We start from the raw sequence: 27,484 nt of genomic DNA, 5'->3' as shown, positions 1-27,484 counted from the left end.
TGAACTAAAAAATCTTAAATATTCCGAGCTACAAAATTTCGTCAAGTATTAACAATGTTTCAGTGGGTACCACTGAAATTTAACATTATAAAAATACGTTATATCAAATCCACATTTTTATTAAGCGATATTAAGGCGCAATTTTTTATACAGATAGCTTTAGACCATCTAAAATGGTTGGATTTAATTAGAAAATATAAACGAAAGCAAGAACGTATTGGTTTTCACAGCACAGCTATTGTAAGTGAACGGCAGATGGACACGTGTGACGTCAGCTCGTGAATAATCACGTGACTCCCCGTTTCAGGCGAAAACGAAAGTAAGCGTTTTTTGATTGAAAATAACTAAATAAATAGCCTTCTTAGAAAAGTAATAATATGTTTTCTGGGAGTTCTGAGGGATTCTGAATGCATTAAAATTAAAAAAAAAAAATTGATTGTAATTGTCCATTCAAGATTACGGAGAAAAGGCAAGAGTTAAGGAGCCTTTTCAGAAATTCAGAAGAGTTGGTATGTTTCTTGAAAAATTCACTACAAAAAATATTAATTACTCACTACTTTTTTGTTTTGAAATTTAATTTGTCAAATTATTTCATGAAGTTAACACTAAAATACAAGATTCATTGTCTGTTAATTAATTTTTATTTGGTAATTAACTTTTAACATTAACATTTAACTTTTTAACACTAGTTGGTAAATTTTAAATATTTTTTTCACTTAGTTAAAATTATAAACTTACATCGGAAGATACTTCATCTGAGCCATATTGTAGAACAGATGATGAAGTATATTCTTCCAATAACAATTTCAGAATCTTCACAGGAAGAGGTATAGTTGTCCACTGTTCAGGAGCTGAAATTTGAAAAAAGCATTTAAGTTAATCAAATATAAAATACAGAAATCTAATAAAAAAATATCTATTCTATACAAATTTTGGAGAAAAGACATTTTGAATTGAAATTAGAATTGGTAAAACGTATACTTTTTCAAACGCTTTGTATGTATAATAACATTAAGTTTGACGCTTTTTGCCGAAATTAATTAGTCATAATTTTTATATTTCGGCCATAATTAGCCGAATTCTGAAATATAGCTTTTCACCGTTGATAAATTAGAATTTATCAATAAAATACCTGTTTACAAAATTGTGCAAAATTTACTATTGAACATTTCTCTATAACTTGCAATTTAATTTCGTTTTCTCTTTATATCTTATTGACCTCACCCTTACACACTTCCCAAGAAAAAATCAGTTTCCACTTCAACAGAGGAGTGGGTATTACAGTGAGCCTTATGTCATGAAAAATGTTATACACACTTATTTCTAAATCTGCCAGCAATGCTCACTAGTATTTAAGAGTTTTTTTTAAAAAAAATTTTTGTTTCACAATAATAGTAATTTATTGCACGCGCGTCAAGTACCACAGGTACGCCATTTCTGAATTAGAACATCCTTGCATGTGAGAAAGGTACTCTATTTCAATAAATTCACGGCTTTTATAGTACAGTACGGAACCGATTATCCGGAACGATCGGGACCATCGCTATTCCGGATAACTGATTTTTTCGGTTTTCTGAATCGCTACAAAAGGCCATTTTTTTTACTGATAAACCCAACTAAAAAAAAAATATATATATTCGGAAATAGTCTTAAAAAGAGGAAAAAACGATGAAGTAATATACTAATGATTATTTCCAAATGATGGTAAGGTAAACATCTTTTAAAAAAGAAAGAAAAATCAAAAAATCTTATGAGGAAAAAAAACATTTTTTAAAAAAAATGGCGGGAAAATTTATCGAATTTCGTTCCGGTTTTTTGGTTTTCTGATTTCCGGATAACGGGTTCTGTACTGTATTAATAAATAAGCAGTAAAAAATTTAATAGTATATTATCTTGTTACATATTTTTGTTATAATAAATAGAAAATTATTTTAAATATATTTTAATTCAAAAATGCATTTATAACTGCCATTAGTTACCAACAGCAGTTCTTAATAAATAAAAAAATACCATACATTAGTATGTATTTTATTTGGTTTGTTTCATTAATGAAAGACTACTTATTATTCCTTGATTAAAAAAATGTATATTGTTTTTATAATTAGTAACATATCTTATGAATATAATTAGTATTACATTATAATTCTAGTATTTAGTAAGGCAAAATCTTATAATGATGAGATGATGTATTGTTGTTAACATGAACATCAAATTGAAGTACAACTGATTAAATTATCAACTAACGAATCTCAATGGCTCAATAAATAGAAGTTAATTTACAAATAAGTAATATAGTATAAAATGTTAAAAATATATTAAATTAAAATGTCATACTGTGAACAAAAGCCTGGTAGGTTATCAACAAATGAAGTACAACTGATTAAACTAACTGGCAAACTTGAATATGTATTTAATTTGATGTAAAATAGAAGAAATATATTGAAAATAAAATTTTGGTATTATTAACTAAATCCTGGTAGGTTTTTAAGGCATGGATCACATTTGCCAACACTGATGAAAATTATTAAAATTTTGAGGAAAAATATGATACAGCTTAAGTCCAGTCATCTGGATCATTTTGTTGCTATAAAAGGTGGACAATAAGAACAATGGAATTGCAATGAATTACGCAACATTTATTGGCTAGATTCAAAAAGCGTACACTAACAAGGTGATTTGTAATGACAGCCCTTAATATACATTTTTACATTCTTTGTCTAAAAATTATAAATATTAGAGAATACACACACATATATAAAGAAAATAATATATAATATATAAAGAAAATAAAACCCCACACTATTGAATAAGATGGGGTGAAAAACACCAAAACCATTTTAAGCGCTTGATGAAACTTGGTGTTTTTAATAATTATCTGAAAACTATTATTAGAACTCTAACAGTCACCTTCCTACGGAATGATTCATTAAATAGTCATAGCATTTTTGCTTTCTGTTTGTTTAACTATTAATTTTAAACTCCTAATGTGCTTATTTTCTGTATTTAATTTTTGACAAGGATTTTAAAAATATACATCAATGGCAATCATAATAGACCACACTGCATAAAAATGTGCCCTATTTTTTTTTTTACTATTTGAATTGATTGCAGATCTGAATTAATATGAATTAAGGAGTTTTATTAGTGTTAATAATTCAGGTGTAAATAACTTATAATTAAAAATTACTTTGACGAGTCTTAGCTCGAGTTTTAACTCCTTCACTTGAATCATGTATCTGGTCTCCTTTAACTTGAATGTTAAGAATTCTTTGGTCATTATTTTTTAAGGCATGTTGCAACACCAAGGACAGGGAAACTGCACTAAAATAAAGAAAATAAAAAGTAATGAGTATTGCCATCTTTGCAGTTTATTTAAAAAGAGTATCATAAACAATAAACACCAATCACCTGACTTTTTTTTCATAAGCTCCAAAGAATAATGAAAAACACTGACACCAAACATCGAGAACAAATTCTAAAGCAGACTGACCAGTTGGACCAGGTATGCTACTGAGAAATTCTAATGTTGGCTCAATTTGTTTACTAATTAGTTGGGCAAATACCATAATTAAGCTCTGTAAAAAACACAATAAATTAATTTTACTACAGCTTAAAAGAATAATATTACAAATAATAATAAAACATAACTAAGATTTGCTACATTAATTTAATTTAAAGGGAATTTACTAAAATACTTTTATAGGCAAGAAATATTGCTTAGGATCATTTTGAAGTTACTATTCAATTAATTTTCCGATCTACAAATATAATAATTTAATCAAGCAAAAAATTAGTGGCTGTATTCTTCGACGGTGGTACTTTTTTAAAATTAAATAAGAAAATGGGAAGAAAAAAAAACAAACATAAGTTATTATAAATAAAGAACAATTAACAGGTAAATTCTGCTTATTATACAAAAATAGAATTATAATGATCAAACAATTTTTTAAATTCTTTTTTCTTGATTATCATTATGCTTTTAATTTGGATTCAACATTTTTTTTGCACATTATTTGTTACACAAAAATTACATATTATTACATTCTTTTTTGAAATAAGAATCATAAATATTAACATTATATTTCCAAATATACACTGAATTTTATTTCAATTTAAACAAATCTGTTTTTCGTTGACATGTTCTTGTTAAGGATTTTTATGATTAAGTTTCGACTAATAGAAAAATAGTTTAGTATAAAGTTTCGACTAAATAATAGAAAAAAAATCTACAGATAAAATAAAATCTCTATTTTAACAAAATAAATCAGCAGGATAGCACTATAAATGTTTTAATTGATCCTAATTAAAGTTCTTGCAGATAAATAATTATATAGGAGAACCATTAACATACAACCAGCGATACTTTAGAGTATGAAAAATAAAATAAATTATTAATATAAAATGCTACAAAAATAAGTTTTTTAAGAAAGATAATTTATTGACGCCTTTAAAGAAATGTTGAATATTGTTTTAGTGGTTCATAGTTACTTTATTTCAATGTTTCTATGATATGAGGGGCTCAGTTTATCAAATACATAATAGTTAATTCAGGGTGAGAATTTTTTTAAAAACAATACTTTTATAATTCAACAATTCTTAAAGGATAAATTTATTATGAGTGTTATGAAGTTTGGATGCTTTAAAATTCTTTAAGATACAAAATCTACAGAAAAGAAAAATTTTAACTTTCTGTTACTGTTTAGTCATTACCTGGTGAACACTTAAAGCTTCAGATTTTTGCATTTTGCTAAGTACAGCACGTAATAATGATTCACTTTTCTCTCCAATGATGGTTCCTGCTTTTAAAATCAGGAGTGAAATTAGTTTACCGATAAATGCTGAGGCACACTCTGGAGTTTTAGGATCAAGTAACAATTGAACAACCTAAGGGGTAACACAAATAGTTATAAACCTAAAATATATGAAATTATTAAATAGAATTAATATTATGAATGAAAATAAAAAAAAGCCACAGTTTAATTAACAACGTTTTAATTTTGAGCTATTTATACTTCACAGGTAAAAAAAGAATTGTCTAAGAAAAAATAGATAATTTTTTTTTCTTTTAAAAAAAAATTACCAGTTTGGTGGTCATTGGATTATCATTTTTTTTTAAAAAATATTAAAATATTAGATCATAAACATTTTCTCAAAAATGTGGATATTTTCTTTATATTGACATTTTGCAGTATTTTTATAGATGGCATAGAGGAAGCTGGACGAAAAGAGACAAAAATTAATCAAATAGTAACAAAGTATTGTTACCAACTTAGAATAGTAATTAAAATAACACAGTTCTTGAAAAACAGTAAATTGGTAGTTTAGCAACATTTTGAATTGGTGGATAATATACAGTGAGCAAAAAAAAAAAAAAANAAAAAAAAAAAAAAAAAAAAAAAAAAAAAAAAAAAAAAAAAAAAAAAAAAAAAAAAAAAAAAAAATATGCTGAATAATTTTTAATGTGACAAATGTACTAGATATACCACTTTTTTAAAATTCGATTTCTCCAGAATTATTCAATCAATTTTATTTACATTTTGTATTTTGTCACATAAAATTACATTCTTTAAAATCATGTAAAAATTTTTTTTCAACTATCATTTAATAAAATAATAACAATTATTAAAATTTATTTTTTCCGCTAGAATTATCTTTGGATAAACGAATTTTATAATTTAATAAAAAATTTTTTGAATTCACTTAAAAAGTTCTCGAGGCATGACGAAATACACAACAAGAAAAATGAATTTTTCCTGTTGCGTATGAAAAATAATTAATTTTAAAATTAATATTTCTCAGATTGCGTTATATTGAAGGAGAGTCCGAAATCCAAAAACCATTGAAAAATAATGGCATGTCTATTCATAGAAAGTATGCTTTTGCGCCTAATTTTATTTGCACAAATTAATTGGTATATTTAAAGTTCATTATTATTTGGTAATGACAAGCACATTGGTATATTAAGGTAAGGCAAACCATCCAGTTTCAGTTCTAGAACGTGACAATCCTATATTAGATCAAAAGTCATTCAGAGTGCTTCGTTTCTTTTTCGAGCACTGTACTATTAACTATTTTTCACTTCCTATTTCTGGCATATAATTTTGGGAAAAGACATTTTTTACTAAGTGCATAATGAGATACAATTTGAACAGAATCCACTGTTTAGTGAATTCTGTTATATATAAATAAGTTTTATTCCACTAAACTCAATGTAAATATATNATATGTATATATATATACACATATATATATACATATATATACATATATATACATATACATATATATACAAATACATATATATACATATATATATGTAATGTTAAAACAATTATATATTAAATATAATCCATAAATAGAGCATTTATCTAACACGCAAATGTTTAAAAACCTTTCCCACAAGAAAGTAATAATATTGATCTAATTATCTCAAAAAATGTGAGGATGTGGCTTTAGTAGCTTGGGAAATTGATCAGTCCCACGCTACTGAGACCTATTAACATTTAAATATATTGTCCAGAAAGATATAAAAACCCTCTTTCCAAGGTCAAATGTGCTATTCTCTTCCTATCCACCAGCATGCAAGGTTGTGATTCTGGGGCTCTGGCCCTTACTTTAATAAAATTATATTATGATTCCTGAATTTTCCTGTATCTTTTTCAAGAAGCACTGGCCACACTACGAACTTACAATGTTTAGGCTTTCAAAGCGTAACAAATAAGTCGTCAGTGATAGTTTCCTGTCGCGAAAAATTATTATTGAAAACTGAAAATGCTATTTAATTTAATAATGGAATACATCTTTTGATAATCGACTTTCGCTTCTAAAATGATTCGTAACCTTGGATTAGAAATTCGAATGCGTGGGTGTGTTGAAGAGGAGCGAGGAAAGTAATTTCTCTCTTTATTATTTTTTTCCTTCTCGCTTTAATCACCGATTAGAACTTTATTTTAATGACTTTGGAATTAAGAAACAGAAAAATTAAACGAATAATGTCTGATTCTGAAGAAAAACAGGTGGACGCTCCAGCACGCGTTAATATTTCTCCGTGTGAGGATAAAAATAATTTCTCCAACTGGATCAAGTATTTCAATAAAAAATGTGAAATCCTACATTTGATATATATATATATATATATATATATCAAATGTAACATNTATATATATATATATACGGTGCTAGAAAACAAAAGTGATGAAAGAAAACTATCATAGCAAAAACAAAAAATAGTAGCTGATTTTTTTTTCTATTTTCCCTGACCAATCCCGCATATATAAATAATTTTCAATCTTCAGTACTAAAAAGTGTGGAGGGAAGGGTTAATAAATAAAAAAAAATATAAATGGTTGTAAAATAGCTATATATAGTTTCTATCCTTAATTTTATCTTCACATAGTTTCAAAATTAAAAACTGGATGACTTACAATATTGTCAAACTTTCTGTAAATTATTTAATTGGAAGAATTAACGTTTCAAAAGACGCTTTTTATATGTCTTTTAAAAAGAATTTTTATGCTCAAAATTTTGATTGGTCAGACTGGGTGAGCTATCGTCCCTCAGTCCAGCCCTTAATAATCCTTACAGAAATTCTTGATGTGAGGAGAATGAATCTCCTCATGCTTTAAAGAGACCTTTATTTCATGATTTTAAAATATGGCCATATTTTTTGTAATAAGATTTACAATATAATAAATAAATTTTTCTTAAATGACTTTTTGGGATAAATATCCCTCCTTCATTAGTAACGGAAATGCATTTGCCATGGTCAATTGTTCAAAAATACTGCAATGAAATTTACTTTCACTTAAAATTGGAGTAGTCATAACATCAATTGTTCCATGAGAAATTCTTTCATTTTGTTGAAGTTAGGACCAAACTTTGTGTATATATATATACAGTAGGGAACCGATTATCCGGAACGGTCGGGACCATCGCTATTCCGGATAACTGATTTTTCCGGCTTTCTGAATCGCTACAAAAAGCCGTTTTTTTTATTGTTAAACCCAACTAAAAAAAAATTTTTTTTGGAAATAATCTTAAAAATAAGAAAAAACAATGAAGTAATACACTAATGATTATTTCCAAAATGATGGCAAGGTTAACATCTTTAAAAAAAGAAAGAAAAATCATAAAATCTTATGAGGAAAAATTATTATTATTTTTTTTAAAAAAATGGCGAGAAAATGTTCCGAATTTTGTTACGGTTTTCTGATTTCCGGATAACGGGTTCTGTACTGTGTGTGTATGTATATATATATATATAATGTTTTTTTTTTGGCAAATTTTTAGTTGAAGAAGTATTATTTTTTTTGCATCACTTTATGATACACAATGAAAGCCGAATTATATACACAAAAAAACAATAATTACCCTAATAATATAATCTAAACCAGTTACTCCATTTTCATCTTGCCAAGATGTAACTTGCTCAAGTGCCACAGAAACAAAAGCTCTTAAGCATTCACCACCATTCTGAAATAAGAATTTCGAGTGTAACCTCCATAAATGCAAAAAATAATTCTTCAACAAATGAAAAAATTTTTTAATACTGCTTCTATACATTAATATCAATATCACCATGTCAAAATTGACCCTTTAAGATTGAGGGTTTATTAAAAAAAATTAATCAATTGTAGTGATAATATTCATATTACAAACTATGCTTTTTTGTCCCCCTTCTTTCTAATAGCAGGGGCCATCTTTATTTTCAACATTACAAACAGTGCCATTGGAAGAATTAGGATTGTGCAGCAAATATACTCATTTTAAATAGTGTTTTTTCTAAAAATTATTTTCAAACAAAGAATGGCAGAATTTTAATTACAGCAGATTTATAATAAAACTGAGATCATGCACCTTTCTAAAGCACATTATTTCATATTTGAAAGAACAACATACCTGAAGTATACTGTTATCATCAGTGTGCATAATGCAATGGATAGCTGCAGGAAAAGCATGAGAAATGAGTTGTGCAGGTACAGGCTGTGGACTATTTCGAACAACTGTATATAAAACATCCAGGGATGCCTGTAATAGATTTGGTTTATTAGACACACTAATTTCAACTAAATAAAACAATTATTAATAGAAAAAAATGACACGAAAGTGGTAAGAAATCGGAAGGACATTTAACTCAAAGAGTATTTAATGGATTATATTCAAGGCAAAAATGTTTCATAAGTCAATAATTTTTCAATTATATATATATATATATGCTTTAAGTTAAAATTCTAAAACATAACATAAGAAATAGAAAATGCAAATGATTCAGATAGTTTATGAATTAATTTCAGAACAAGAGTTATAAGGTGATACAGATCTGTTAATTGATCAAAACATGCATATACATTTTAGTTGATCAAGAAAATGCTGAGATCAACTAGCTATGTGATGAAGATTATGTTACTATTTTTGACAGATATTCAATTTAAAAACACTTCTGTCATAGAGGTGATTGAAAATTAGATATGGCAACAATTTGTAGTCTTTTATTTCTTCTTTCAAATTTAAATCTGTGGCAGCATTAATATTCATTTGGAGAGTTATCAATTCATTGTTATCGAAGTAAGCAAAAAATATACTGTAGAACAGAGATCCCCAATTTTTTTTTCACCTACAAAACACTAAATGATAAAGCTTCTACTGGCAGAACCCCCAATTTATAAATTTACCAAAGAAAACAAAATTATTTTGGATATCTTTAATTTTTTTAATCATTTTATCAATAATAATTTTAAAAAAACCAGTAATAGTTTTATCAATAATAGTTATGTCAGAGAGTGTAATTCACAGGTCAGGAGTCTCATCTAGTCTAGTTCAGAATTATTTTTTATTTGATGCATGTCTAAGCTATAAATGAACTGGCTGAATTGAAATATAGTGAAAACGAAAAAGAGGTGTTATTAACATTGAAATGGTTATCAGAAATTTGTATTCTATATTGCCGAACTCAGTTATATATTTTGATTTGAAAAGTTATTAGAAATACAAACATTTTTTATATTATGTCTTTTACAAAATTTTTTATTCATTGCAGTTAGAAAATTTGTCTGCATTTTTAAAAATTTAGCTATTTTTTTTCTCTATAGGCATTTCATAAAAATAATTGAAATATAGTATAAATAATGGCTTATTGATTGGATATAAATATAATTACAGCTTTCAAAAATCATTAGTAGTAAAAAAAAAAAATTCTAACTCTCAGAACATATATACTTTTCCATGGAATTCTAAGGTTCCACAGAACAGCTTTTGGAAACCACTGCTACAGAACACACAGCTTTAAAAAGAACAGTTTGGAAAACTTTCAATTAATTACTGTTTAATGAAGTATATATTATGTGATGTTTATTTTGATGAAAAGTAATTTATTTGCCATGAGCTACAAGAAAATAAAAAATAATAAAAATTTAAAGAAATATTTAACTAACGCCAAATGTCCATATCATGAATTTCAATCACACAAATTCTTTGATATCATGAAAAATTCTACATTTTCTACACATTTACTATGTTACTAATAGAAGAAAAAAAATCTCTTTTAGTAGAATACTACCATCAAAACACTTGATACTTTTAATTGAAATACTTTTAATAAAAATGAAATACTTTTAATAAAAAAAATTGTTCTTCTCCTTAAGTTCTGAAGAATTTAAAAATTTTTTTGAACTCCCATTTCTTTGAAACTTTTCTTAATAATTTTATAACATATATCTTGATGCTAAAAGAGATACTGCTATGCTTGGAAAGAAATTGCCTAAATCACTCATTCCTACAGAAGCAGATAAATAAGATATGTGTGCATAGATAAGAATGGCCAGCCAGAATTTAGGGAAAAACTTGCTACTAGTTTAATAAACACAAAAGAAACTGACAATTATTAGGAAGTTGATATTGAGGACAATATTGTAGAATGTGGTGATTGGGGACAACAAGAAATATTAAAAGAGGTTACAACATTGGGAAAATAAAAATTACAAAATGATGATTAAAATATTCAAATCTTGATGCTGTGAGGTTTAATATTACAAATTTTTATGGATTCTTTTCCAATACTTAATATCAAGGTTTGCCTGTATTTGATACATATGCATAAATATTGTGAACATATATTCAAAACCTTCAACTAACTGAAATTATAAATTGGATAAAAAAATAAAAAGCAAAAGACAATAAAACAAGATCTAAACAATAAGTACATACTGCTTGCAATCCTGAAGGAACTTTATTTGGTTGAGCTTGTAAAATTGAGACTAAAGTAGGTATCAAACGCTGTTGCAGAGGAGCAATCGTATTAGGACACTTGCATAGGTTGGTAAAAATGTCTTGAGCAATTGTAATTAAAACAGGATCTAAATAAAATTGACTCATTAAAAAGTAACACAAATATTTAAAACACATCTACACTTTCGAACAAAAGTTAGTAACTATCAGACACACATCAATGCCCAAATCACAATTTTGTAAATAATATTTTGCATATTAATAATTGTATGTCGAGACTGGAAAATTGTCAATTAAAAAAAAAATTAAGAATAAATTTTTATTTTGGAAAAGCTCGAAATATTTTAAGAAATTTAGACACACAAGTAAATTACAAATAAATAAATAAAACAGAACTACCCAAGAATCAAAGGAAAAAAAGTATTCTTATAATTGCATTTGCTCGATATTTGCTGAATGCAAATGACTGGATTAATTAATAAATTAACAAACAATTTTCTTCAGAACATTGTGTAAAACTACTTTCTAGTCGGATTGTAAATGAAAAGAGACTAGTTTACCAACCAAATCCTTGATAATGTAATCATGATGAGATGTGTCATTAAAGATTTTAGTACCTAAACAAGGACATTAAAATTCAGTACTAAAGATACTAGCCAGACTAAAATTTTTACTCTCCATAGTTTTACATTCATGAAAGGTAAGAACATTATTAAAATGTTAACAGATGTATTATGAAGAAATTTTTGGCGACCTAAACCCTAGAAGAATGTATAAACTTGAAAATTAAGCCGTATTTATAGCAATAATATTGAACTAAAATAATGCTGTCTCAATATTCAAGGTTTCTGCTTTAAAAAGCAATGATTTCACAGTAAAAAATGAGTAATTCTGCTTTCTTATTCTATAGTAAGGCATGACAATGTGAACATAAATAGGTAAATTTAAATTAATAGTTTTATTGGGAGACTTACAAGGCAGCATTAACTTGAGACTTACTTGCCAACTATAAACATTTGATTGCCAATAGCGAGTGGAAATACCTTCCATAAACATTGGAAGAATAATTTCTACAAGTAAATGATATATGAAAGGGAAAAAGATAAACTTATTTTTGAAAACTTTTTATAGAAGTGCTCCTCCCTAATTTTAATACATTAAAAACACAAAGTAGATATCCTTATAATAATATAAAAAATTCTACATCACAATAATAACATAAGTCTCATTATACAGAGTTATTAAAGATAAATAAGACTCAATTTAATTTTTTTTTTACAAAATATAAATTGGATATAAACATTCTACATACTGAGGGAACAAGGATGGTCCAATGTTTTGCTTACCACCAATTAGTAACAGCTGCATTAAAGTCACAGGTGCTTAGTGTGGGATGAGTTTAGTTGCTGTTGAGGCATACAAAACATTTGAAACCTATGCTAAAATCTTCAAAACTTAAACTTTTCCTCAGTATGTAGTTTGTTTAATTCATTCAATAAAATAAATTGAGTTCATCATTTTGAAAAACCTACATTTCTATTGTACTATTATAATACAAATTATTATTACGGTATAAAATTGAATATTTTTTTTCCTTATTAGCTTTATGTTTTAAGTTTTTCATTACGTGGATGAATTAAATGGTTTATTTAGTGAAAACAACCATCTTTCATGCCATGATTAAATAGGCAAAACTTTATATTATCAGAAGCAATTTAAAGATTATAGAACTCAAGAGTTTATAAGCAAGTTCAATATTTAAGTCCACTATGGATCAAAATAGTGATTGTTTTTAAAGAAGTTAAAAGATATATAAGCCTTTGAAATGAACAAGAAAAATAACTAGTAACATTTGAAAAGTAATAAGTTACTAAGTAATGTGAGAAATGCAGAAATACTCACCACTATTGTGCTTTAAAAATACAGCAATAGCTATAGGAGAGACTTTATTTTCCACTTGAGCAGTAAAGTTATTGTCAATCTGAGGTTGGAGAAAAAAGAAAACTTAAGCATCTTGATTTAAATAAGCCCGAGACATTTGGAAATGAAATAGTTCATACTAAGCAAACTTTTTTGTTTGATATATTAACAGAAAATAGTAAAGATTTATTAAGTTTTTCAAACAGAAATCTCACATTAAGGAAATGTTGGTACTATTACATTCAAGTGTTATTAAAATTCACAGGAATGAAGTAACAATTGTATGAAACTTAGGTTACACACTGATTAATAATGTAAATACAACCTGATTAATATGAATGATTTTTTATAGCTCAATTGCCTAATATTTCCGTACTTAAATTTGATTTTGTCTTCGTTCAGAAGTCATTTATATGAATAAAATTCTAATAACATTTATTTATGCAAGAAACCTTTTATAATACTGAGAAAATTTGTCTTTCAATGATTTAGCTACACTTAACATTTTTATTTATAGATCTGTATCTTTGTAATTGTAGTACACATTATCCAAGAAATCATTTGGATAATTTGAGTTACATTTACACACAATGTAAAATTAGTAAATAGTAAACATCATTATTAATCAGTTAACATAAAATCAAGATCTAATGAGCAATAAAAATGCATTGAAATCTCTGCTTTTCTGAGATTGATTAAGATTTATATAATAAATTTTTAGTAAGTAAATTTAGACATAGACAATTTGGTTTCAGTATCATCATTATTTCAAGTAAAATACGTTTGAAATCATTCTTATTTATTTATTTCTAAAAAATAACTTTAGGCTTGTATACGTAAAGATACAGTGATAAAAAGATGGATACAATCAATGCTTTGATATTATAGTACATTGTATGTGAAACATCTTGACTTTTCTTTAAATAGAAGAATAAAAAGCCTCCTAAGTTTTAACCCTAGATATGTGGTTGTGATCAATGTGACAAAGAGAGGCAAAAATATCTCTTTTATTTTGAAATAAAATAACTCGAACAACCAATGTCAGCATAAATAACATTTTCATATCAAAATATTCATAAAACATTTGCAAAATTTAATATCTTCTGCACTATTCTTCATTAAACAAACTTTGTATGGAATGTAGTATGCACATTGAAAATTTTTTGAAAAAGATTACTGCAACAGAGGCAGACACTAGATCTAGACACTAGATTTGTAAAAAAAATCTAGAGCCGGTAGATTTTTTTAAAATTCAAAACAATTTTACTTTCTAATTATAATAAAAAAAACAAAGCCAAATTCTTAATCACATTAAAAAAATTGCGCAAATTAAAATAAATCATATCTTACAGCTGTGACTATTGCTATGGCTTCTAATACTAAGGCCAATACTTCCGATTGAAATTGGACAGCCATGGAAATGAGCCCATCCACTATTCTTGGTAAGTACGGCAACAGGATATGAACATGTTTTGTAGTACTAAGATGATCACAATACCTAAATTTAATTTTAAAAAAACTAATTATTCAATATGTAGAATTAGTAAATAAATTATAAAAAATTGAAACTCTTACATAAATAGACAGAATTAGAATATTTATTTAGTTGATGGAAAAATTCCCCACACCTAAAATATGTTTCGAAGCTAGAATGTGGAAAATTCAATAATTTTTCAGAAAGCAATTATATAACAAACTCTTAAATACTTTTGGGGGGGGGAGCAAGAAAATTTTAAATAAAAATTTACCCTTAAAAAAAAAAAATTTACACAATAAAAATATAGTCATCCAAATCTTAAACACACAGAATTGTTTGAAAAATAAAGACATTTCAGCATAATAAGATAAGAAATGAAGATCTTGGTAAGACAACTATTGAGTAGAAGATATACGGAAGATGAAACTAAACTGGTCATGTCTCAAGAAAATCTAGAATGAATATCTAAGAAAATCAGGAGAAGGAAATAAAAAACGAATAAAATTAAGATAATGGAAGATTTTAAAATATTAGGCTGACTAGATTATAGAATGCTAATTTTGCTTAAAAGCTTGAGAAATCTTAAGTTGATTTTGTGGAATGTTTTCATTTAAGACTTTTGATGGTTTAAACAAAATTTGAAAAATCTCAAAATAAATTTTTTTTAACTGTCATGAAAAAAATATTGACCATGCACAATAGAGTACACCTATTAGTAATCAATAAGCCCCACACCTCAAGCACTTTTTACATAGCTCCAATACAAATTATAATCAGATATTTTTAGTTATAGGCCTTCTACAAAGGAGGATGAAGTCAATATTTATCAACAGGTAATATCCATTATGGAAGATTGCTAAACAAATTAAATAAATAATGTGATCAATTTTGAAATGTAATATATATATGAATGGGACAAAAAACATACCCAGCTACAGTTCTAACAGCTGATACTCGCACTACAGGAAGTTGTGTAGGAGAAAGACCAAGAATTGTTGCTTCTAAGAATCTGCAATAAAATGAAATTGTAATTGGCGTTTTAACAATGAACTATGCAAAATTTAAAGTTTGTTGTGATTAATCACTGAATAAAAATGTGCTATGTAAGTATACTTTAGTATTATAATTTTACAAAACTTCATAAATTCTTAACAAGTTAAAATTTCTCATTTTTCTCTACATTAAACTTTAATTAAATTAATGAAAAGGTTAGATTCCGAAATTTATGATTTGATTCTGGCATGAATGGAGAATAATTAAATTCAATTATAAATATTAGATGACAAATCGGATCTAACTTTGTAAAAGTTAAAACAAGATAAATCCTAATAAACTTTTATTTGCATAGATGAACAGCAAAAAAGATAAAATTTGAAAAGTGTAAACTATTAGAGTAAAGTCATCCAACACTACCTACATCAATGGGAAAGACTATTCAAAACCATTAGAGGATATTGTGCCCTTCGATATGACACACCCATATAACTAAAAACTTGAAGAAAAAAAGTTAAATAAATGGTTAAAAAGAAGAATTATGACATTCACAAGAAAAATGCATATTTTGTCTGTAACCTAGAAAACTATACATTTTAGATACACTGTGAAAAGGTACCAGTGCAACTATTTTCTGTAGCAGTAGATTAAAAATGATTGGCACTCGTTAGATGTTTTGTAACAGTAAGGATGTCTCAATTATATGATTTAATATGCCTAAAGAGTCTTTGGTAGTTTAAGAGGCTGGCCAAATAAATCCCATAGCGTAATTTCCAGGCTATAGAATTGATTTTTGAAATCTAGAAATATTTACCGAATATTAGGACAAGATTATATGTTGGCAATAACACTATGAATGGCAGGGCACCTTAAGAAAGCTACTGGTAGCAGAGTTTTGACTCAAACTGTTTCAAACTGATTACACTATATGTTTGTATAGAGATCTATTGTTTTCATTTAGTTGACAAAGAAAACAGGCATAGGAGCATCTCAATGTGTTCTAAAAGGAAAGTTCCATTTTAATGTACAACCTAACAATAATAAACTGCAGAGTATGTGGTACATGAAATAACTCTGCTATATTATGAATCTGGATGAAAATGTCTGGTGATTTAGCAATTTAGGGATGAGATTTACAGACCTATTGTGGTCATTAACTCTGCAGCAATCTTTGAAGAATGGACGCTAGGCCACATTGTACTCAGCTAGTAGAATTTACTTTTTTTGATGAATGAATTCTTCAATTAAATTGGCCAATGTTTCCCAGAAATGAATCTAATAAAGCATGTTTGCAACATTCTAATGAGAATACCCTTTGATAACCTCATTCATTTTATGTTTTGTAGAATTTGCTTTCAGGGGAAATAACCCTCAATGATACTCAATTTTATTAAAGAAATCACATTTTTTGTTTGCATAATATGTTTAAATTATGCATTTTAGCTTACTAACACACATAATTCATAGTTTATACACATAATTATAATATTTAATTCTTTTGAGCACTACACAAAACTAAATATTTAAAAAAAAATTTCAAATCTTTATTTTTTCTTTAAGCAATATAAAAATTGTACCTTTTTACTAATTCTTCATTCATGACTGTAGGAAAGCGACTTGCAAACCATAAGCATCTTCCATACAGAAAAGGTGATGCTGAAACATATATACACATTTAAAAATTCCTCTAAATGGAAAACAAAATACATTTGCAGAGGACAGAAATAGATTTTGTTTAAATATTTAACAATTTCAACTTCAAACTACTACATACTTTAAAAAAATATGGCTGTTTTAGTACAGAGGTTCATGTTGTTATGATTTCTATGAGTCAGTTACAAATATTTACGCCAGGTTATTTTATGCGTCTTAATTTTTTACCTCCCTGTGATATTTAATAATTCTCTTTCCCATTTTTACTTATTACAGATTAAATTGTACAAATCACAATTAGATAGTGTGACATTAGGTCACAGCCTAATTTATAAATATCCTTTTTTTTAATCAATAATACTAATTCTTTTAATTTTGTAATACATTCTTTTATTTCATCATCTTTCTTTAGCCCCTTAAGCGGTAGCGCATTTTGGACATTCTCCCCCTAAAATCCCTTACCAGCTCCTTAAAAGAGCCCCTTTATTTCGAGAAGTTTCCACCCTTTTTTTTCTGAGAATTCCACGGGTCGTCGGCGTCTTTCATCTCCGCGTGTTTGTTGTGTTTCTCAACCGTAACTTTTAACACATAATCAATTTTTCGTCTCAACTCGTGATTTTTAGGTAATTTAACTTTAACTTGCACAACATGCACTACAACTTCAATTTTAAGTTTTTGTATCTTATAAAAAGGAAGAGCGCGAAAGACGGATAGTTTTTCGATAATTTGATGTCATAGAATTTGCTGCCCTCCGCTTAACGGAGTTTTAACATTTTTTGCTCCCACCTCCCTAAGGTGGAGAAGCTTTTTTTTCTCGAAGATGGCTTCTCTGCGCCATCTTCATTTGATGTTGGGTTTTGTTCGCTGAAAATATCCCATCCTCGTCGCCAGAACTCTCCTGATAAATTCTCCAGCTTTTTAAAGGATGACCCGCTGACCAACTACCGTCAGGGATGGAAATCCCCCGCAGTCATTTGTAACTCCTGTTCCAGTCATCACTAGTTCCACATCCTTGGCATGAGCCATTCCTAAAATGATGTCGTGCCTCAACATGATGATGTGTCTAGTTTGTTTTTTCCTCCAATAAAACAATAGTGATTTTTTTTCAAAAAGAACTGGACTGATTCCTTTTTCACTAGCCAAAAAGTTTTTGTTTGTTTCATCCTAAACTCATCTCCAATCCAGGACTGGATATCTTTTTATGAATAAAAAGGTATGTGTTTTGAATATACTTGTTGTCTTCTAGAACTGTTTTTTTGAAGAAGAAGAATTACTATTTTTCTGGGTTAGCCAAACTTCGTAAAATGTACAACTAACTATGTTTCACCCGGCCATTATTTTTTTAGTTTTTCTCTTTCTAAATTGTTATTTTTTTTGCAACTTTTTCATTCTTTCTATACCCAACCTTAACAGGGCAGATAGTATAGTTTAGTTGAAGATATTTACCTCACAAAACTGACACATGTATTATAACAGTTTTTATAGATTATATAATTTTAAAAAAAAATCTGCAGAACAAGTAAATAAACAACAATTTCAGACAACTGATTTTGTTGTTTATTTAATACATGGATTAATAACTATTTGTTTATTTAATACTGAACTTAATACATGGATTAATATTTATGATAAATTGATTTTCAAATTCTTATAAACTTATACATATAATATATCTGACTCTCTATATTGTAAGAAGCTTTAATACAGTTTTTATTGCCTCTTTAAGATAAACTGACATTTATGAAATTGGCTTTATTAAAGCAAATGCATATGTGCATGATGGCAAATTATTTTTCATTAGGCATGATTCAAAGTCAGATTTCATTGATATTGATGGTTTATTGAGAGAAATAATAAGGGGTTTACATGTATGTAAATTATCACTTGATGTGAAAAATGAAATAAACTAATATAAAAAAGCTGTATGAGTATAAAAGATACATAAAACTAATATATGATAATTTACCGTTGCCAGTATGTAAAATAATATACTGTTTAATAAACATTAGAATTATACCCATTTAGCCTTATGTTAATTAAAATAAAAGTATTTTTAATATATATTAAATATATGAATACAAATAATAAAGAAAGACTTGTTTTATCAATAGCAATTAATAATTTTTTGTTTTGTTTTCTGATCTAAATTAATTTATTTTGTATCTCTCTATACATAAAAGTGAAAGTTTGTCTGTATGCACTCTAATAAATCAAGAATGGGAGAGTTATTCACATGCAATACTTGAAAAACCTGCTTTTTGATTGTTTTGACATGTGTGGTTATTACTATTTAAATATTACTTAATAATAAAAATTAACAAAATGTCACAAAATTTCTACACAAAATTTCTAATTTCTAAGATTTTGTAAAAAATCAGTAATGAGATACTTGAAAGTAAATTAAACAAAGTAAGATATCATTACCAGATGAGTTCAGATCTTCAACTACAACAGAATGTAAAAAACCAGCTAAATCAAAAGGTAAACTGTTCTGCTCCATACCAGAAGAAAATGCTTCAGATAAACTACCAATTGCAAGCATGCATGATTCATGCACTTTCCACCTAAAACAGATACATTGATATTAAAATTTCAGTTTATTTAATTGTTTCATATCAATCAACTTTAGTAAAAATAACATGAAATCATATTACAGGGATGAGAGTAGTCAGATAGTAAAAAAGAGGAAATCNTTAGTAAAAATAACATGAAATCATATTACTTATTCTATTCAAGAGCACAGTTGCTAACAAGTTGAGAAGATATTTCTCTTAAAACAAATTACACATACTTAAAAAATAATGATACAGAATGAAAAAAGGAATTTTTTAGAATGCATTCTTAACAGTTAATATTAGTAACAATTATACAAATTATTAAAATATTCTAAATAAATTTTTCATTGGAATTTAAAAATCTAGTACTTACTTCAGGGAGAATTTTTTTTTTTTTTTTTTTGAAGCTGAGAAAATAAATAAAATCATGAGCAAGTCGCTAATAAATAAGGAAGGTACACGAAAATATTTGATTTAAGATTAATATTTGAAATTTGATTAAGAAAATATTTGATTAAGATTATAAAATATACAACAGAATATTTAGTTTAAATGATATATTTTAGACAGAGTTTTATTGTCTATCACAAACTTAGCGTATCATCACTAATATATTTTTCTAGACTTCTAGAATAGCATAATTCAATAAATTAAGGTATCTATGAAAACAAGTTAAGCATTTATTTTAATACATACAACAGCATATCCATAGGATATTTCATCAGGTAAACAAAATTCTTATGAATTCTTTTCCCCCCCTTCAATCTACCCCTCATGTTTATAAATTAAATGCTTAGTTGACCTTTGGTGAAGTTATCTTTCTCCTAACAAAAGAAAATTTCTTCTATTTTTATGAATCTTGCAGCAAACTTCGAAGAATATGTGTATTTGTTTATAAAACTAAGGCCCAGATTTTGTTGAAATTAGCATTTTTGTAAATTTTTTCTTTTAGATATTTTTTATTTTATTTGCAAGGCTTTTTCCTCCGTTTTTTATTATGCTCATGAATCACTATGTTTCTCTTTTTTTGTTATTTTAGCACATAACATTTATTTCAAACTTGAATAAATGCAAAACATGTATTGCATCAGTTTACATATTTTGACCTGAATGAAAGTAATTCTAGATAGGAAAACATTGTTTTAGTTTTACTTTATTTAAATCAGGGATTTTTACAATTTTAATGGCATCTATAGGAATTTTTTAAGTCATTAAAATTCAGGCTCTAATAATGACAAGCTTGCTATAACAACAGTATGATTTGTTATTTAAAATTGTTATAATGTACTTTTACTGAATTTTGCTGAAATAATTTTAACAGCACAAAAATAAGCAAATTAACAATAGCATTTCTTCTTCAATGAAATAGCAAAAAGAGTGAGTAAAAACGATTATCAATTTTATTTCATAATTCAAACGGAATATTTTACTCACCAATAAGGATTTGCATTCTTATTTGTTTCTTGTATATGACGTGTAACAGCTGCACATAAGCTTTTAACTGTTTCTCCTTCAAATTCCACACCCAACAACTAATTGAAGAAAGTTGTATGAATTTTTAATACATTTTACGTGCATTCATAAAACACTTCAATTTGGTGATTAATAATTTATTTTGATTAACAAAAAAAAAAATTTTTTTAATAATTTACAATAGTAAATAACAAGAATTTATAATGTTAGATAGGTCTTGAGAGAGAAACATTATAGTTTTTTAAAGACTTACTCTTAAATTAGCTTCTAATTAGACTAAATTAGCTTCATTCAGAACACCATTAGAATAATCAAAGAGTCTATAAGCAGAATGCAGATATTTCAACTTGTAGTTTTAAAATTGGACCGAAATTTAGTAAAAGAAATTAAAATAGGTGTTCAAAATTTTGATTAGGAAAGATTTTAGAATGCGATAAAATGAATTTTTCTTTGTCTTTCTCTGATAAAAACTATCTTTATTTTAATGTAAATTTTGAGCTCTATAAAAATAAGCTTTCATTTGAACCCTCATTGTCATGTCATAAGCCAAGTAAGCTCAGAATTTCTTACTCAATAGCTTACATCATAGATTAAATCATTGGGAAATACTTATTTGTTTATAAAATAGTTAATTAAATTCATAAAAATTCAGAGGTTAACCTCGAGATTTTGAAACTAACACAAATATTAAGATAATTAAGTTAAAAATTATTATTTATTGTAAAATTCTTAAATCATTAGATACTTATTCACCACCACTTTTACTAAGTGGTTCAAACATAAAAATTTAGCATAAAAATTTTAAGACTTAAGGATTATAAGGGGTGATTGTGACACAAAATGAAAAAACCCTGAAAATTTTATGTGCAAAAACATAATAACAATATATCAATTTATATACCCTATTCATATCTAATATAATTTATTGAACTAAGATTTATAATTAAATTACCTACTAATAAATAATGTCACACTTTTAAGGTAACTAATTTAAGAAAAAACTTAGTTATTACAAGAATCGCGATATTGGGTTGAAACTCGTGTGAATAATATAATGAATTTAAGAATGTGGAAATACAAATCGGGATGCATGCAATTTAGATCCCTTGAATACAAATAGCATCATTGGATTTTTAAATCATGTGAACACGAATCGAGATGTACAATTTTTAAATCTTGTGAGTATGGATAGCGATATTAGTGGATTCAGTGGCAGTTTTAAATATTAAAAACTAAGAGGAGAGTATCTGATAAATCTTCCCTCTTTACACAAACATCAAAAGCATGTCCAGGAATATGAGGTAAAGATAACAGAACTTTATCTAACATTGTGTCATATGCCTGACTCAAAGGACCAGCTAGATCTAAATTAACAATATCTTACCAACAACAAATCTTGAGCAGAAATTCTGACAGAATATGCAAAAGAATCCTCATCTTCATCTTCAACAAATTGATCTGGACTGTTGTTCCAAATTTTTATCTAGTTTGATTAAAACTAATATTAATTTATGCTTTAGTAAGAATACAATTAGCAGGCATTTAAAATATATTTCTAAATCTAACCTGTTCTTCTGTAATCTGCATGTATAATAAAATGTAGTAAAGTAGATCAGCTAAGCTATCTCTAATACATTTTCTATACTTTTTGCCTTCAACCAGAGTTATAATGAAATCAAATATACCAAAAACAAAATTTTCAAAACCAAGAACTTCACCTGAAATCAAAATATAAAAACACCACATCTATAACTAGGAGTTTTTTAATGGAATGAATGTTCTGTATCATGAAAAAATAATAATAGAATAATATAAAATTAGAACTGAACGCATCAACCTTAATGTTGAATTTTCATTAAATGGGAGACTTGATATGTTAATAACACTAAATGGTAAGAATACAAACAATACTGGATTTAAACAAATTTTAATCAACAAAATTTTATCTTTGCGTTTTGACTAATCATATTAGCGAATGTTGTTCTTTTAATGTATCAAGCTACTGATATCTCATATGCTTATTTTTGATTTCTGAATATTTTTTTTAGATTTAGAATTCCAAAGTGGAAACATTTAGAAAAATTACAAAGCTAAGCTCAAAATAAATACACAAAAGATGGGAGACTATTTTAATGCTAAGCAAGTGACACACTTATTTCACTTAAGTTTTTGGTTCGTCACATGCTTTATCCAAAAGCCTGAAAATAGAGTAAGACTAGGACAACACACTAACTGCAAGGAGTGCATACTTGAGACCCACATGATTGTGTATAAATTAAAACTGTAGACACTTCATAGGAAAGAAAAAAGTTCACCTCAATGGGAAACAGTTCTTTTCATATAAAGCAATTAATTATAAATTTCTGTACAAGAAACACTGAAGTTTCTAATATGGTCAAGGGGACAATCTCCATGACTGCCCTTGTCAGGGGCTAGAGATTTAGTGGATGATTAGCAAAACATAACCTTTCACCTGAAGAGAATCTGCCTCCCAGGAATGCTGAATTCCTGTCAGTGTCTCCACGATGACGACAACTAAGAAATAGCTTTCTTTTTCGAAGAGGACTCTCCAGCAGTAACTAGGTGTTGCCAATGACATTAGAATCTCTAGCAAACAATCTTACCTAGATTCTGAAATTTACATTGGAATTGCCAGCAGATAATCCTACATGAATCTTGCCATTCACACCAGAATCTCCAGTAATAAAGACCATGACCATTTTATTTTTAAGAATTCAATCATATGATTCAATTTTTAAAAGATATCATACAGTTAATATGATCAAGTATATTGCTTGACTATATTATATTATTATAAATTAATTTTGAATAATACTTTCAAAACATAAAATTATAAAGAAAAATTAATTACCATCAGAGTCAACAGGATTGTCTGCTTCTTCAGAATCATTAACCACTGTTTGCAAGTATCTTAAAATCAAGTTAAAGGATTGAAAAAAAAATAGAATAAAAATTTCAATATTATATACAAATAGCAGCTAATATTTTAAAAAGAAAATATTTATAAAAATTGAAAATATATAAAAATTGAAAATTTTAATAAATTCTTTTTTTCTTTTAAGATCTATAGCTACAGTCTATATTTTTTGTGAGAAAAAAAAAGGATACATGTTAGCGCCCTGAGTTAAAGAGTCCCATAATGGTGGCAATATGTGAGGTAGGTAAGAAACCATCTGTTTGGGAAAATACTTTACTAAACTTCTTAAGGCCTGTAAAAGACAAACATTTTAATTCATTATTGTTAGGGTAATAATGAGGTAAATCAGTTAATTATTCAGGGTTGCCACAGTAAAAATGAACAAAAATAGTTGCCTTTAGTAGCCTCAAGCATGAAAATAGTTGCCTGTACAGGAACTATAAATTTATCAAAAATAGTAGCCAAATAACTAAAATTATAGCTTGATTGTCAAATACTATTATTAGGACTGGGTGATGCCTGAAATTTTAAATTGTGATACATCGTCAGTTAGACGTCACGATATAGTGATGTATCGCAATTTAGCATATGTTCAAAAATTACCTATGGGAAATCTTTAAATCAATCAAAAATAAATAAAAAGGAATAAATCTAGTACAAAAGAAAATATTAATTCTAAACTTATTCTACTATGACATCAATATCATTGTTTAATTTTTTCAATTAAATTAATAAAGAAGTCGAAGTATAAGCAAACCCAAGCTTTATTTCATTTTTCTTAAATTAAAAATGATTTAAGATTTAGTGGTTTAAAAATAATAATACTGTAACAAATTATTTTACAAACATGCATTAAAAATTAAAAGAAGAAAAAAAAACGAAAGTGGAAAACAAACCAAAAAAATGTTCACTTCAGAAGAAATTTTTTTAAATTTTTATTATTTGTTGAAAAAAAAACATGCTTTTGAAACATCATTAGACCCTTTTTTATTTACTAATTTAAAATAATAAAAAGTAGTATTAATTAATGATCAAATTCTGTACTTAATAAATGTAAAAATATTTTTACTTATTTATTATTATTTTCATTTTTGAAAATAAAATTGACTAAAGATTTATTTGTTTAAAAACGATACTGACTATCGAACAAATTATAAAACAAACAAGTATTGAAAGAATTTCAATAAAAAAATACTTTAAGTACTAATGTTAAATTATTAAAAACGTCAAAACATTACTAAACCTTTTATTTAATTTAAAAAAAATTTGTTTTAACTAATAGCCAAATTTTTTTAAAACTTTGTTTTCATTTTCTCAAAAATAAAAGCAAATTAAATAAAGGTAAGCTTTGTTTTAATTTTTTTTTATAATTAAAAACGACTAAACATTTATTGGTAGAAAAACAATCAAATTATTATACTTAACTACATTTAATAAATTTAAAAAAACTAACTTTTTATAATAAAGTTAAATACAAAATACCCCTATTAAATTGTATCACTTAAAATAAAACACAATAATTGAAAAAATCAATGATTTGATCTATTGAGTTCAGAACGAAAATTTAAGATAACAGCGATTGTGCAGCAATCGCAAAGTAACAGTAGGTCTACTAAAAATAATTGACAAGAATCGTTAAACCCAGACAGAAAAAAAATGGTATGAAATAATGCAGAACGAAACGATCGCTGCAAAAGTCTCACTGAAAATAATTTACAAGAGACCCGACAATTATTTCCAACGGAATCAAAAGGCACAACAATCGCAAAATGACTTAAGTCCTATTGAAAATAATCTTCAAAAAACGCAAAATCCCGAAGACAAAAATGGACATAAAGAAACTATGCATTGAGTTCTATATTACAACGCTGATCCTCGCACGAAACCAGGAGTTCTGATTCAATTTGGTCTTCGTTATTCAACATCATCTTAATAGCAAAATGCTATCTACATCTCTTCAGATAGACGAAATCAAAATAGTCTTTCTTAGCCTAGTCAAGGATCCTTGCATTTTAAATCGTTAAACCACGATTGTAATCTAATTCCGGCGGCTTAGATCAGATTTCTGATGAATCGCCTAAAACGAAAGTCACTACATCAGCCTACTGTTATATGCGTTAAATCGATATTTCGCAATACATCGATTTATCGCCCAGTCCTAATTACGCTCCAATTAAAAAAAAGTTTTGTACAAATATAAAAGGTATACATATTAGAAACTAGGTACCTAAATAAAAGTAGAATTCCAATTATGAATGTTAATAGAAGGAAAAAACAATTAAAAATAGCAAAACTGCCCCTCAGAGAGAACATATAACAAGTACTTTATTAAATTCAATGGAAATTTAATTTTTTTGGCTCTTTGGACATAAATGATTGTATAAAAGTTTGCTATCTTTTATTAACGTTCCGAAAAGTAACTTTCATTTTTGAGAAAAAACTTCGCCAAGAGTGAAAAAAATCTCCTAATAGTCGCCTATTCCTGAAAATAGTTGTTTTTTTTTTTTTGCCTTTAAAGTTTGATTTCTTTTATTAACGTTCAGAAAAGTAACGTTCATTTTTGTGAAAAAACTTCACCAAGAGTAAAAAAAGTCTCCTAATAGTCGCCTGTTCCTGAAAATAGTTGCCTTTTTAGCCTTTACAGGTAAAAAAAGTCGGCATAGTCGCCTAAGGCCGAAAATATTAGCAAATAGTTGCATTTTAGTAGCCTGTGGCAACCCTGATTATTAGACGTACATTGCACAAAATAAAAACAATAAATAGCAATAGAATTTTTTTATTTTTATTATGAAAATTTTAAAGTAAAGAATAATACTATAATTCAATAAATTATTCAGAAACACTTTTAAGAAGGAAGTTAATGGAAGTTAAGTTAATTTCAATAAGAATTTATCACATAAAAATGAGTACAATTTTTTTTCTTGTACCATAATCTTGTGAATTCTCAAGCAGCTATTGCAAATAAGTTCATATGCTTATCAACTGTAAATAAATAGATCATAAATAATAATACAGGTTAACATCTGTTTGAAGCTTAGAAGTGATAGAGACTTAGCAATCTCAAGGTATGACCATGAAACTTTGTATAAAAATGTATGCAATGCTATTAGATATTTTTTTTTTCTCTAGCGGCAGGTACTGAGCTTTTCGTTCTTCACCTCGGAAGATGTTGGAAGTGTTGCTCATTTAACGTTACCCAGTGGGCACCTGTGAACCTAAGTTACAGAGGCGGGCAACATTATTCACGCCACA

General features: G+C 27.0%; 1 protein-coding gene across 1 annotated transcript in view; it reads right to left on the bottom strand.

The window, feature by feature from the left end:
* The window catches only part of LOC107445693 (Importin 9), a 44,445-nt gene that overhangs the window by 6,637 nt on the left and 10,324 nt on the right, over positions 1 to 27,484 (bottom strand). The window contains exons 7-23 of the mRNA XM_016060163.3: positions 24,424 to 24,524; positions 24,167 to 24,225; positions 22,861 to 23,012; positions 22,679 to 22,777; positions 21,256 to 21,353; positions 19,691 to 19,830; positions 17,191 to 17,269; positions 15,549 to 15,629; positions 14,494 to 14,641; positions 13,126 to 13,204; positions 11,203 to 11,351; positions 8,899 to 9,027; positions 8,371 to 8,472; positions 4,711 to 4,884; positions 3,409 to 3,575; positions 3,188 to 3,321; positions 739 to 851 (exon numbers count right to left, since the gene is read on the bottom strand). Coding sequence (XP_015915649.1) covers positions 739 to 851; positions 3,188 to 3,321; positions 3,409 to 3,575; positions 4,711 to 4,884; positions 8,371 to 8,472; positions 8,899 to 9,027; positions 11,203 to 11,351; positions 13,126 to 13,204; positions 14,494 to 14,641; positions 15,549 to 15,629; positions 17,191 to 17,269; positions 19,691 to 19,830; positions 21,256 to 21,353; positions 22,679 to 22,777; positions 22,861 to 23,012; positions 24,167 to 24,225; positions 24,424 to 24,524 — 2,004 coding nt within the window. The remainder of the gene's footprint in view (positions 1 to 738; positions 852 to 3,187; positions 3,322 to 3,408; positions 3,576 to 4,710; positions 4,885 to 8,370; positions 8,473 to 8,898; positions 9,028 to 11,202; positions 11,352 to 13,125; positions 13,205 to 14,493; positions 14,642 to 15,548; positions 15,630 to 17,190; positions 17,270 to 19,690; positions 19,831 to 21,255; positions 21,354 to 22,678; positions 22,778 to 22,860; positions 23,013 to 24,166; positions 24,226 to 24,423; positions 24,525 to 27,484) is intronic.

Source organism: Parasteatoda tepidariorum, chromosome 5, assembly GCF_043381705.1.
Source record: "Parasteatoda tepidariorum isolate YZ-2023 chromosome 5, CAS_Ptep_4.0, whole genome shotgun sequence".
In the NCBI taxonomy this organism is placed as follows: Eukaryota; Metazoa; Arthropoda; class Arachnida; order Araneae; family Theridiidae; genus Parasteatoda; species Parasteatoda tepidariorum.
The sequence above is the reverse complement of the archived record's forward strand: the minus strand, read 5'-3'. Positions and strand labels throughout refer to the sequence as shown.